The 15030-nt window shown below is 41.2% G+C and overlaps 1 protein-coding gene across 1 annotated transcript; it reads right to left on the bottom strand.

Annotated features, from left to right (window-relative positions):
* Positions 1–303: 303 nt before the first annotated feature.
* Positions 304–14623, bottom strand: LOC124274038 (probable indole-3-acetic acid-amido synthetase GH3.9). The gene is made up of 9 exons (XM_046709365.1): positions 14514–14623; positions 14146–14249; positions 13022–14022; positions 11390–11596; positions 10275–10402; positions 4098–4234; positions 3756–3838; positions 3024–3264; positions 304–330 (listed from the first exon to the last, which is right to left on the bottom strand). Exons 1-8 carry the CDS (start codon positions 14588–14590, stop codon positions 3043–3045), a joined length of 1959 nt encoding a protein of 652 aa, XP_046565321.1. The 5' UTR covers positions 14591–14623; the 3' UTR covers positions 304–330; positions 3024–3042.
* Between the last annotated feature and the right edge of the window lie 407 nt (positions 14624–15030).

Genomic DNA, 15030 nt, shown 5'->3' with positions numbered 1-15030 from the left:
TGTGACATGTTTAAAATTCGCCTGGATTACATGTTTGAGTGGCATTTTAGAAGTTGGGACGTACACAATTCATGTTTCGCAAAGTGTGTGAGTGAGTGAGTGAGATTAGTGAGATCACTCACCAACTTCTAACATGCGATAAAATAATCAGTTGGAAGCAGTGGCAAATTCTGAATAATCATTGAGTGAAGAACACAACAGTGAGAGCAGTGATAAACACAGCAATTAAACGACACTTTAACCCAGTTTCGCATTGACAAACTGTTTCGCAACAAAAAAAAATGGGTTTCCTGGTAGACATCTGGCGTGGTTTCTATATCCAGGTAAGAAATCCTGCCACAACTTCACAACTTCTTTGCCAACAGGATTCGTATCAATTCGGGATTCGTCGTAACTTATTGTCGACTGTTTTCTTTTGTTTTCAAATAAAAACGTAGAACTGAGTCCTACTGTTTAGATTATAACCGTCATCTAATACTATATGCAGGTGAATCTGGCGTTATCCGGCTTACGGTGTGATGTCACTACGCTCTTTCTCGGCGAACTGTTATGTGAGGTTTGAATAAGAAGGGCCATGAATAGACAGCGACAACAGGGAGACCTTTGTAAAGGGACTCCCACTGAGAGAAGGTTCAACTGAAGTTTGGTTTTTTAAACCTTCATGTACTATGTCATGACAACTCTCGAATCCGCCCGTCTCGTGTCAAACACTCCGCAAATACTCGTGATGTGTTGTGAGCATAATATGTTTGCAACCTGCCTGGCCATGAACCATCTTCCTTCCATTATAAGGATTGCACTGATACCCGTGAAGATCCGGGTTAGAATTGATCTTCAGCAACCCATGCTTGTTTTAAGAGGCGACTACCGGGATCGGGTGGTCAGGCTCGCTGACTTGGTTGACACATGTCATTGGATCCCAATTGCTCACATCGATTCTCATGCTGTTGATCACTGGATTGTCTGGTCCAGACTCGATTATGTACAAACCGCCGCCATATAGCTGGAATGTTGCTGAGTGTGGCGTAAAACAAAACTCACTCACTAGACGTGGACTGTGTGAGTGTAGCAGTGGGTAAAACATTGTTTGTTGCCAGTAACAAGGTCACTCTGTGGCTGGTTCCAAAGCTGGAGGGTGGAAGATGTCATACTGATACTGGGCTGGCTCTTTAACTGCAAGATAGGCACTTTTCTTGCTGTGAGCCAAGGACTAAGTTTGTTGCGTGTCCCACTCGTGAGGCTGGCTGACCTCGACTTTGTTAACTGCTGAACATTACAGATTCATAGGAATCCATACATAGACTGCACTTCCAGCCGGGTCTATTGTGGCGATCCTATTCATTACGGTTCAGCTTCATGAGCAACAAGACTAGCGACACCAACATTATCCAAATTGTATGTCTCTGTTTGATGTCTGATGTTCGCGAATTACATTAACTTGCATACATTTTTATAAGTTGGGATGATGTTTAAAGTAAGTGCTTTTCGATTCGCCGTCCACTGTGATTAACGTGGGACCAATTCTATACATTAGTTTAACTTCACTCAATCTGCATCCTTCTTGTTCTGTGTGTCAAAATGTGACACAGCCTGTAGGAAAAGTTATATGTTATATTTACTGCTACCCGTGAAGATCCTGGTTAGAATTGATCTTCAGTAACTCATGCTTGTCGAAAGAGGCGACTGACTGGCTCGCTGACTGACTGGGTTGACACATGTCATCGTATCCCAATTGCGTAGATTGAAGTTCATGCGTAAAGGTAAACTCATTCACTCACTATTTACTGCTAGTATAGCTCACATTTTCCAAAATGCCGTTTTAAGTTGTGTTAATGTTTCAGCTATTATGTACAAAAGTGCACACACACTTATAAACTTTACATGGATTAAATAAATGTTTACCAGACCCACTGACTGTCTGAACATGGTTTATTACATGTCATACAAGTGAGTTTAGTTTTACGCCACAGTCAGCAATATTCCAGCTATATGGCGGCGGTATGTAAATAATCGAGTCTGGACCAGACAATCCACGAATCAAAAGCATGAGCATCGATCTGCACAATTGGGAGGCGATGACATGTGTCAACCAAGTCAGCGAGCCTGACCTCCCGATCCCGTTAGTCGCCTCTTACAACAAGCATGGGTTACTGAAGGCCAGTTCTAACCCCGATCTTCACGGGCCAACCTGCCCATGGAGCCTTGCAGGTGTCATTCTTCCTAGAGAACTATGCGTAATTGCGGCAGTTTCTGTGGCTGGGGATGACTTTGACGTACACGTCTGTGTAGCGCCTGTCACCAGCGTTCAATTTGTCTGAGATATGGAGACTTTAACAACGACATTATATTCTTGTTAAAGATGGTATTTGATGTTACCCTTCCTGACGCTTGGCACCAAGGGCACAAGACAAGGACCCGGACGCCCAGAATATCGGTACTGTGCACTGTGTACTGAGTCAAGTACCCACGTTAAACGGTGACATGGTATCCCATTGGGTCATCACTACACAACATCAGTCAGGATAGGTACAAGCAGATACACATACACACACACACATGCTGCTATGCAAGTGCAATATTCGTGAACGGTAGACCTACATCATGCATCCCTCCCCACAACTGGTTTATCAGATTGTACGCTTACATGTGCTCACAAATGCGGAATATATCGCCCACAATCAACGGGCCAGTTTAATACTAGTAACAAATCAATCGCACAATAGTTCACAAATATTATATTTATGTTTCGGACAGTTGCGTTAACCTTTACAAAACCTCTACAAGCGCTGTGTGCTAAAAGCGAAAAACAGCAGTGTTTGGAATCGGTTATAAAATCCTCCAAAAATAGACCCAACAAGAATGTAAGCACCATTTAACCTTCACAAAATTATTCTCAAAAGGATTCAGAGGAATTTGTTGAGAGTCTATGGTTCCTTAGGACGCCAAGTACTAAAAGAGTCCAAGGTTCTTTAGGGCACCAAGTACTTCAAGAGTCTCTTATTTCTCCATTCTCGGGAAAATAAATATTGTCACAGTTAACAATCACAACTTGTTTGCCAACAGGATTTGTATCAATTGTGATTTCGTCGTAAACTTCGGGTACTTGTACTGTTGTACTGCAGCCTTTGAGTTGAGGTCACAGCTGACCTGCTTGATGACGTCAAGCGTCCCGGACTTCACCTGGATCACTACAGGGTCGACATACACACTCGTGGAGCGGATTTCGTGGTAGAACTCAAAGTGGGATTGTAATGCAACGTCAACCTGAAACATTGTAAAGATCCTTCTCCAAGTGATTGAAATACTCAAGGCAGTCAATACCTTGTTAAAATAAACACCCTTTTGTGTAATATCATTTTCAGTCATCAAAGTCAATATAATATATCATCTGTTTGTTGTAAGGTGGCGTCAGTGCCTGTAGCTAGGGACTATACATGAGACTTACACATCTGTCAGAAAACCGACTTATTTGTATAGCGTCCCCGATGTAATGCATTGCCTCATGCTATGAAGGAACCCGTGAAGATCCGGGTTAGATTGATCTTCAGTATCTCATGCTTGTCGTAAGAGGCGACTAAGGGGATCGGGTGGTCAGGCGAGATTACTCTGTAGATGTTGTTGTCTGATTTTCGATATATATTACTTGCTTAATATTCAAGGAGTCAATGAACGCGCCTCTGAGCACCAGGAATGTTCTGCAACTGCTTAAAGCTGCGTCAGTCATATCTCCCTCACCCATTGAAACAAGGACATACCTTTTCTTTGTCTTCATCTGATAAGGTAGAGTCATCTTCAAGCTCCAGAAATATATAGAAGCACCGTTCACAGGAAACGTCACCTATATGTAACACACGTACATATTTACATACACATGCTACCATATAATTCACCCCTTCCCCCCTCCTGCAAAGTTCTAATGAATTAATGCTCCATTGCTTTAAATCGACTCTCACGCCCTCTACCGAATCCTGGTACGGGCTGTAAGGGAGATAATGCGTTTGGATACTGACTGTCTGAAGACTTGACTTGTCAATGCTTAATCACTGCTATTACATCTTAGATGATATACCATATGGAACTGTTATGAAACTTGGTACCTGTTACGTCATCGATGTGTTCGTTCATACATGCCATGTAGCTGTATAACGATGTTCCTGACCTCCACGTTCTAGCAGCGTCGTAAACGGCCTTCGTGAACAAGAACTCAGGGTACTTATTGAGAAAGTCAGAAGATCTGAAGAAATAGTGGCAACACGTTTAGCAGATTCATCTTTTCTGTGTCTGGGGCGGTGGGCTAGCCTAGTGGTTAAAGCGTTTGATTGACATGCCGAAGCCTGGAGTTCGATCCTAACAAGGGTACAATGTGTCAAACCCGTTTCTTGTGGCCTCCCTTCGTGATATCCTTGGAATATTGCTAAAAGCGGCATAATCATTTTGTGCTTCGGACAACAAAGATATCAAAGATATTCTGGTCGAAGAACACAACACCAAATTAATCGCTTCTAAAACTGAGAAACCTTTCTTAATTGTAAAGGAACAATACATGTAATGTAAATTTTGCAGACTTCATTACAGATTTTGATCCCATCTGATTTTAATATTTTTACACAAGTTTCGATTTTCGTTTACACAATTTTCTAGTTTTTTAACAAGCCATGTTATGTATGTTCGAGGCTCAATGCGCAAAAGGAATCTCAGCCCCAATGGGGACATAGCTCTACCGGGTACCCAGTAGCTATAAGCCACAGAAAGTCCCTAGCTGCAGGATATAAAACATCGCTTGTTGTTATGCATTCACATTCATCCTCCATGGAGAAAATATATTCCAAGCTACCAACGTTTGACGATGCGTGTGGTTTATGTATGGTGGCTGATTAGGGCCATCGCTTTCTCGCCTTAAAATTCGGAGGCGAGAAAGCGAGAAAGCGATATCACGAGACGAGAAAGCGATAACACGAGACGAGAAAGCGATAGCGCGAGACGAGAAAGCAATAACGCGAGACGAGAAAGCGATAACGCGAGACGAGAAAGCGATAACACGAGACGAGAAAGCGATAGCACGAGACGAGAAAGCGATAGCACGAGACGAGAAAGCGATAGCACGAGACGAGAAAGCGATATCATTGCGCGAGAAAGCGATAGTGCGAGAAAGCGAGAAAGCGATAGAGCGAGAAAGCGAGAAAGCGATATTACCCACAATTCAGTGCTGTCTGCGCATGATCGACTACAAACGGGAGCTCAGTCGCCATTGTAATTTCTGGATAGTATTAAATGGTTTTCAGTAATGTTCTTGCCCACGAATGGCGGTGTATGACTTGACGTTTAGAGAATATATAATAGAGATGTAGACTTTCCTTTGACATGCAATTTGCACGTATGCAATAGTCATATCGTGAAATAACGGAAACGTTCATTTTCTGATGTGACTTAAGGAAGTACATATTTTATGACATGACTGGATTCGAATTGTCTTCACCAACTTAATCACACCAACCAATTGAATTGTTTCTTTGATGGGCATTTTAGAAGTTGAGTTGAAGAAATATAATGACAATTATATTGGATATACAACTTCTTTTATTTTGTGGAGGCGATGTTTCGACATAGGTTCTAATGTCGTTGTCAAGCAAGTGATACATGAGTAACAAATCGAGAGAATATATACAGGAGTTGTTATTACAGTAGATAGGGAATGAGTTGTTTATACATTAAATGAGGTTGATGTACAACGCTTGTATAAGAGATTGAGTAAGTTGATTGGAAGCCAGAAGGGTGATATACAAGGACTGAATTAGAATTTATAGGAGGCCAGGTGGATGTATATACAAAAGATGGGTTTGATGTACATAGTTGAATTGAAACAGATAATGTACACAAGAAATATTATTGATTACTTTATCAAGTGATGGTAGGCATTGGGAATGTACTATCCTTCATCTCTGTTGAGAGCGGATCGTATCTTCTTGATGTGTACTGCTTCCAAAAGTTTCCGAATTTTCTAGTCTGACTGGTTCTTTTCTATGGTTTTCTTTGAATTATGATGTTGTGTGACAAATGTGTCGGAAGTGCCAGATGAACGGGAGGGACCTATGACAAATAAGGCATTGTGACGAGTGGTGATTTCCACCATGAGTGGCCAGCACTAAGACAATCAACCACATCCAAACCATCATCCTAAAATAAAATCACTGAGTGAGTGTGTGAATTTAAATATATGTCGCCTGAGAGCAATATTCATGTTTTAGGTTCATTGTTGATGGTTTTGTGACGCCATATTGTACGCCATCAGTTCAGTTCCAACTCAATGGAATGGTGAGTTACACTTACATTTCAAACAAATTGGAGCTTGCGTTTCTTTTGCAGCTCAGTTTATTACATATACATCACATTCAGAGAGTTTTGAAGGATGTGACACTATAAATGAGCCGTATGTAGACAATTCAAAAATAATTATCAATTCTCGCTGTTTGGTTATAGGTGAAGGAATTAGAAATGAGGCATGGGAACTTAACCGTTTATGTTCATGTCACTTTATTGTATTTCAGGGTGATCAAAATACAGCTGTAGTTTCTTTGAATTAATAAAGACGATGAAATTTATTAACTGAAGAACTTCACCTACATGAACCCAATTCGCTCCTACCCAAAGATAGAGGAGACGCACGTGACAGTAAAGCACCTTGGTACCTCAATGTAGTAACAGAACCATTCCACAGTCAATGGTGTAATCTAAGCAAATAAAAGGATGCAGTCAAACGTTCGTCTAATCAAAGCTGAAAATAGTACGCAGTTAAACGCTGGTCTAGCCATATATAGTGAACTTCTTTGGGTGGCATTTAGAAGTTGGTGTGCTGAACAACGGGGAAAGTTATATGGATATACAACTCCTTTATTTTAATGTAAGCGACATTTTGGTCCGCCAATTTCAAACCTGTTCTGCCATCAAAATATCTATCAAAACCCATCTTTTCCGCCATGTTTTCTTCTGACAAAAGTTAGATAATAGACATGTTATACCAACAACTGGTTTTCTACAATATATTGTTACCCCCCGCCGCCATTTTGACTGTATGTAGTAATTGATGTGTGTGATATGTACTCTTATACCACTATTGGTGGTCTATTGAGAATAAAAGTAAAGTAAAGGCTACAGCAGGACGTGGTCGCATAGGTTTTGAAAAAGTGATTGGTGACGGGTGTATCCAATTAACCTTTCGTAACATTTTAGTTTCCAGAGGAGGACTTGAAACTCGTTCAATATATGGAACTATCTACCTGTATCATCTTGTTTATAACTTGGTCAACTCATGTCAAAACGATTCAAATCGAATGAGAGCAATAGGTGACATTCACTGGGATGCAGACAAATGAGAAAAGGGCGTCAAATCTGCCTGATTTTACGATATATAAATGAACAGATTCAAGAATCTGCATATTTACAGGTGCAGTTGCATGGGCATTTCCGAATAGTACTGAGTCTAATGTATATCCATTTTGGTAACAGTACATGTTATTTCGAGTTACAGTATATATTGGACAAGTAAAGAAAAAGTGAAAACTGTGCTCATTTTTACTAGTCCACATGAGCATATCGGACTTTCTAAAATGTATGTTTCATATTGTGAGCATTGAGGTCACTGCAGCCAAATAAACCCTCCTACACATCTACAAAACATTTATCATGTACACACTGGAGTGAGTCGCTCCCGTCCTTCTCTATCCCCATCTAAACTCCTTACAATATATAAAAAAGCCATAGGTGCAAAGACTAGTACCTACTAGCTAGTAGTTACTAGAAGAAACCAAATTACTCAATAACTACTATACTGGGTCTGAAAACAAAATATCAAAACACCAAACAAAAAAAAGCACCCTTAAATTCAGAATCAACCCTTTAAAACATCCCTATCCAGCCACACATTACAGTGTAAACTCGATTATCCAGACTAACTCACAATGTCAAGGTCACACACCGCACGTTTCACAACCAATAAGTCACAATATACTTTACATTACTTACTTAGTTGAACTTACACGCAATTAACTTCCCAACCCTCTTACGTCCAACTTCTCAACTGCCCATCTAAACTAAATTATTTTCAATATACAGGTGTTTTATGATATAGTGCTTTATTCCCCAAGTAATAATTATGTTACGTTTTTGTTAAACACCTATCACGTCGGTCGATGACTTGTGGCACTGTCTCAAGTAGATAGTTGGGATATGGGGACAGACAGACATATAAGTATGTAGACAACCCATTCTTGTAGAAGTATGGAAGACGATGGCACATACATTTAGAACAATACCTTTTTCACATAAAAGTAGAAATATGTATGTGTGAAATAGGCACACATAAAAAGACCAGATGAAAGGCCCAGGGTGTATAAAAATTCCATCACTGAAACAATAAAGCCCGACGGGGAGTTCATTTGGTTGGTTTGTTGTTTAACACCGGACTGGAACACGATGTTACGGAGTATATTCTCATACTTCATCAGGTGAATGAAGAGACTAGAAACTAGGAAACAGAAAGCTAAAGACGTACATTTAAAACAACAGTGATAAGATAACAAGGGAAGCCAGTACTTAATTAGCGCTAAATTGGTAGGGTGGATGGACAAATTGAAGCCAGGGATTGTTAATCCCGGCATGAATAATGAGATAACAATGGTGGCATTTAATAAGGGAAATGACAATAAAGAATTGTAAGCCAGGAATTAATCCAGGTTTTAATTAGTGATGTAACAATAAATTAAATGATTGTTATCCTTTTTACAGACTTTTTAAGAGCACTCAGTTATTTCAACGAAAACACACTCGGTTTCTGGAGTTATTGTTGGATTATTGTTTGGACAAGTTAAAGGATTAATTAGAAAAGTGCCATAGAATTTGAAAGCATGTTCATGTTGTTTCTATACGACTAAACTAAATGAAAATAAAGCCTCCTGTTGGATGAAATCATACGCAGGTTAGACGTCATGTGCAGACAGGGCAGAATTATGTGAAATATCGCTTTCTCGCTCTATCGCTCTATCGCTTTCTCGCTCTATCGCTTTCTCGCTCTATCGCTTTCTCGCTCTATCGCTTTCTCGCTGTATCGCGTTCTCGCTTTCTCGCTCTATTGCTTTCTCGCTTTCTCGCTATATCGCTTTCTCGCCTTGGTATATCGCTTTTTTGCTCTATCGCCTTCTCGCTCTATCGCTTTCTCGCCTTGGTATATCGCTTTCTCGCTCTATCGCTTTCTCGGTTTCTCGCTCTATCGCTTTCTCGCGTAATGGTATTGCTTTCTCGACTGGTGCTATCGCTTTCTCGTCTCGTGTTATCGCTTTCTCGTCTCGCGTTATCGCTTTCTCGTCTCGTGCTATCGCTTTCTCGTCTTGTGTTATCGCTTTCTCGTCTCGCGTTATCGCTTTCTCGTCTCGCTTTCTCGCTTTCTCGCTCTATCGCTTTCTCGCTTTCTCGCACTATCGCTTTCTCGCGCAATGATATCGCTTTCTCGTCTCGTGCTATCGCTTTCTCGTCTCGTGCTATCGCTTTCAAGTCTCGTGTTATCGCTTTCTCGTCTCGTGATATCGCTTTCTCGTCTCGTGATATCGCTTTCTCGCTTTCTCGCCTCCGAATTTTAAGGCGAGAAAGCGATGACCCTATTCAGCCACCATATTTACGTCAGTCGATTATTAGATTGTAATTCGAGTGACTGATAGATCAAGGAAACCTGTGGAGATTGTGTTCTTGGATTGTCCATCACGTGGTCGGCTTCCATGTGTTTGTTATGGGCGTGTCGCCGTATTGGTGGGCAGCATGTAAAGTTTATCCACCCAACCATGTTGATCGTTGCTCAGAGCATCCATCACTGGATTGTCTGATCCAGATTCAGTTATCTGCAGACTCCATAAGGGCCCGTGAGAACCGATAACCAATTATCCGATCTAACCATCCCCAAACTAGCCAATTATTACGACTGTCCACAGCTGTGACAGCCAAACATAGTTGTACATTTGGTTCGGTCTAGTAAAGTCATGTTTGGAAAAAGAACTGGTTTTTGAATATACGTTTGTCACCGGAAATCTGGTACCGGAAGTTAGCTGGGACCCGTCTCGCATATCCTAATTTCGCGCACGCAAAGGGAGCCAGGAACCAGCTTAGCACCGGAAGTAGCGCCTCGCGATACTTACAGGCACTGTTGCTCAGTACGGCGTTCAAGATAAAACGAACGAACATTAATTATTACATCAAACCGCTAAAAAACCTGTAACAGTATATCTTCGTACCTCTGGGAGAAGGTGTAGTTGGGAGTCGTCCCCGTGAAGCTGCTGACACGTACGACGTCCCCGGTCCTGTATCTGTACAGCCCCATCCATGTCGTCACCACCATCTCATACTCCTCACCGACCTCAACCTGCAGGGGGATAGTTTAGGATATTATGGGGGTTAAACAAAGGTAAATATACGGATGAACATAGGGTAAAAAAACCATAGACAGACTGAGATCAACATGGTTCGTTACAGGTTGTAAACATATGGATGAACACGGTGTATTACAGGGGGTAGATGAATTTGGCATACTACAGTTACGACTATAACAAAATATAAATGTTCGGATCAACACAGTGACTTATAGCGAGTAAATATCGGTTGTGCATGGGGTATTACATAGGTCATAACCACATGGAGTACTACATAGGGGTATCACAGAGAGTAAATGTACAGATGAGCATGGGGTATCACAGAGAGTAAATGTACAGATGAGCATGGGGTATCACAGAGTGTATATGTACAGATGAGCATGGGGTATCACAGAGAGTAAATGTACAGATGAGCATGGGGTATCACAGAGAGTAAATGTACAGATGAGCATGGGGTATCACAGAGTGTATATGTACAGATGAGTATGGGGTATCACAGAGTGTAAATGTACAGATGAGCATGGGGTATCACAGAGTGTATATGTACAGATGAGTATGGGGTATCACAGAGAGTACATGTACATATGAGCATGGGGTATCACAGAGTGTACATGTACAAATGAGTAAGGGGATATCACAGAGTGTACATGTACAAATGAGTAAGGGGATATCAAAGACAGTAAATGTACAAGGCAGCATGGGGTATCACAGAGTGAACGTGTGGATGAGCGTTGGGTTATAACGACCTAAGAGTATAACTGCACTCTACTGTATTATTCAACTCGGCGTGAAGTCTCTTGGAAAAATACATTCACATAATGGTTTGTCTTGTCCATTATTTACAGACAGGTCTGAAATATTGTTTACTGTGGCGATAGACAAACACAAACATGTCCATCATTCACTTGCAAATGTACCAACGTACAGAGAAACACACACAAACAGGATGTTACATAGCCACATCTCACCCACTAGGTTACCTCGTGAGCTAGAAGAGTCGTAGGGTCCTCCTTGTCTATACAGTCTTCGGGTATGAACTCATAGAAGTTCAGACACGGCAGGATTGTGTACTCCGTCTTTGTCTGATCCTCCACGTGCAGATTCACACCGTACAGGCCCTCAGACGAGATGTGGATGCTAGATGATACTGGCACCCCTCCCAGAAAGTTCTTCTTCAAAAGCTCTGTCTAATGATAGAATGGAAAGCAAATATAGGTACCAACCAAAACTAGTACCCGTCTTACCATCAAGCGGTATCCTAGAGCAATTTCCGTGGACTGGTTGTTGCTTTTGTTATTGATTTTCTCCCGTGAGTACCCGGATGATGTCCGAGAATTCTTGACTGGTTCGTGACCTCTGCTGCGCCATCCGCAAACGCAGTTGATAGTGTAAGTATATAGATTGATCAACAAAGATGAAATCGTTTTTACTCGATAACATTTCCATCTTCATTATTCTGATAACAAATGAAAACATTTTGAAGTTTAGCCATCTGCCAGTGGTAAAAAATGTTAAGACTGAAAAATAACTATGTCAATGTACGTCTCTATATTTTGTCTTATATTCCTAATTAGTTTATAATCATATTTGTATGCATTTTGAAACTTAACAAAATGCACATGATCTGCTTATACGTATTGCGAATTTATAACATGACAGCAATATCTAGACATTTTATAGATTGTCAACGTCGACTATATATTATTTCACACACACGCCCGAAAACTTCACACTTCACGGCGAAAAAATTATTGTTGAATGCTACAAGAAATGAATTAAAATCAAAATGCAAATATCAAAATTAAAACAGACTAAAGTAATAGCAACAATGTCAGGCTATTACATTTTGTTCGAGGAATGTATCCATCAATCTACACATTAAGGATCGATATGCCATTCATCTGCAGCTGACAAAGTATCCTGTTCCATGTCATGTGTCTTTTAACAGTCTAATATGCGAAAAAGTAATTTTTCGTTTTAGGTTTTTCACATTGGTGTATAGTCTCATTAGTCACCCAAGATAGCACACCTGGCAACTTATTGCACGATGTCCGCCGTTCTTTAAAAAAGTAATTTAGCTAGCGAATAATGAGCAAGCAATCAATGTATTGGCGGTTATTCCTTTGAAGAAGGGCGTTGATTTTACACGGGCACTTTACGACAGGGTGTGTTCAGTATAGATTAGTTAATCTACGTGCATAATCACTACCTTTTGACAAATCCACCGTGCAAGATAAAAGCAATTAATCAATCAGCATGTTATCGGTTAATCCTTTGATCGATGTTTGTTTTTGTAACGCAGCTGATAATTCCTCTTGCTGAACTTCCATGCGCATATTACATAAGATGTAATTCATTGCCACATCAGACTTAATTGATAATGTTGAGTATTTACTCCAGACACGAAAACATAGAGGGTATTACCAATTTTGGTGAGGGTTATGGGGTTTACGCTATTTTTGACAATATTCCGTTAATTTTATGGGAGACCATAAATATGTTCATTCTTTTCTTAGTCAGGAGATTAGCTCAATTTGAACCTGAATGATCTGAATTTAGAAAACAACAAATGTCCAGAGGTACATTACCAGGTGTCTTAATTATATACTCACTGCAAACGAGTAGCTACCAGTTCCCACAGCTTGGAGGGCTGCGAAGTTCGGCCACACAAGTGGACCGAAGTGAGAAGTTCCTTTACGAAATATCTTCCGAAGTTCATCGGCTCTTTCTGGATCTGGGGTCAATGACGTCTGTAGTTTTTGTCTCATGCCAGGTTCAAGGTCAATGGCTTGGTTTATTGTCCCGGACTCGATATCCTCACACAACTGTTTCCAGTACTTCTGAATGGTTTTAAAGAAGATGAGCGCAGTCGGAGTTCCCACTGAACTGAAGAGTGTCACGTATTTTTCTTTGAGCCCAAATAACGAGTGAAGATACAATACCGTCTTCTCCTTTCCCATGGTGTACACTTCGGGTGGTGACGCAGAGAAGGGACATATAAAATATGCTGACCCACTTCCGCCTCCCATAGGAACACCCAGATCTGACTTGGTGATGGACGGTTTAACACGGATATCATGCCATAATTGCAGCTTTGACATGTGTCGAAACCGGAACAGTGTGGTTCTGAGATAGACAAGATACATCCAACTCATTTTACCGAAACATTTCATATCCTTTGGATGTCTCTTACTTTTTCCTGAGGTTGTTCCCGAAGAAAGGACGATGTATTGGGGAGCTCCTGGAAACATGACATCACGCTCTCCATCAACCACACGAGACACGTACGAGTCATAGTGTATGTAAGTGGTTAGTGCGTGCCTGGCGAGGAATTCCTCTACCGTTTTTATGTCACTGAATTTGAAATCTTTACCATAGGCCACCTCTGCTCTTTGATTGAGGATGTCTCTCAGGAGGTGAGCCTGGGCGGTTTTCACGTCCTGCATAGGAGCTAAAATCTTTCTCTTGAGATGGTAATGTTGGATGAGGAGCTTCTTGAAGCCGACGTATTGTTGTAGCATGGAACTCCATGTATGGGAGTGTACGGGCTTGGATGTGTATATGTCTGCTGCTACCACACAGGCCAACGTGCAGACAATGCCCACCAATCGTTCTGAAAGCATATAAAGATACAATACTTTGTAGTGGATCCTGTCAGCCAAGGTAGGCAATTCTGCATAGAGGGTTTAAAGGTATGTTACTCGGATGTAATGAAGCGCAACAAATCTTCACTCACCTATAAGCAGGGCAAGGACGTTCTGTGACGATGATCTGAACGTGAGATACAGGCCAAGAGTTCCAAGATGAATCCCGACAATCAGGACAAGGAATGGATTGAACCTGGAAACAGAAACAAACATCCCCGAGGTGACTCCGGGATAGAGCTGGTTCCTGGCAACCCAAGTTTGCTCACTCACTCACTCACACACTGACCACCACCTCCACATGTCATCGTATCCGAATTGCGTAGGTCGATGCTCACGATGTTGATCACTGGACTGTCTGCTTCAGATTCGATTATTTACAGACCGAGGCCATATAGCTGTATTATTGCTGAGTGCGGCGTTAAACAACAAACAAACAAAACAAAACAAATATTCCTACCTTAAGTATAACAGTGCCATTATCCCCGTGTGCGCCTTGTAACTGCAGGTAGCTGACACGATGTGGATGGGGCTCATCTCAATCAAGGATATATGGTCACGTGTTTAAATACTTGTTGAGCAGGTTTTCTTAGATAAGTTGCTGCCTGGTGTCCTCGCCCCCTGTGAATTAATAGACCTTATATTTTTGTTTGAGTAAGCTGACTGCATATGTCTTTTATGTAAGTTATGCTGAATTTTATTTTGTATGCAGACAGTGCATGCATTGACTTCGAAAGTGTGATTTATTTATTTTTAAATAGTGGGCCAAAATGTTTGAGGGGCATTTTAGAAGTTGGGACGTACACTATTCATGTTTCGCAAAGTGAGTGAGTGAGTAAGATTAGTTTTACGCCGCACTCAACAATATTGCAGCTATTCGGTGTGTACATAATGGACCAGGCAATCCAGTGATCCACAGATTTAGGGAGCCTGACCTCCCGGTCCCGTTAGTCTCCTCATGCGACAAGTATGGGTTA

The sequence above is a fragment of the Haliotis rubra genome, unplaced genomic scaffold, assembly GCF_003918875.1.
Source record: "Haliotis rubra isolate DU_JTF1 unplaced genomic scaffold, ASM391887v1 Scf187, whole genome shotgun sequence".
Lineage (NCBI taxonomy): Eukaryota > Metazoa > Mollusca > Gastropoda > Lepetellida > Haliotidae > Haliotis > Haliotis rubra.
This window is presented reverse-complemented; position numbering and strand designations above follow the sequence as displayed.

Bases quoted from the DNA above. Each gene is read 5' to 3' on its own strand.
- LOC124274038 (XM_046709365.1), bottom strand. From the start codon at position 14,590: ATGAGCCCCATCCACATCGTGTCAGCTACCTGCAGTTACAAGGCGCAC. The intron at 10,403-11,389 runs GTAACCTAGTGG...ATCCCCCTGCAG, and splicing joins CGACTCTTCTAGCTCACGAG to GTTGAGGTCGGTGAGGAGTA. The intron at 4,235-10,274 runs GTACGAAGATAT...CTATTTCTTCAG, and splicing joins AACTACACCTTCTCCCAGAG to ATCTTCTGACTTTCTCAATA.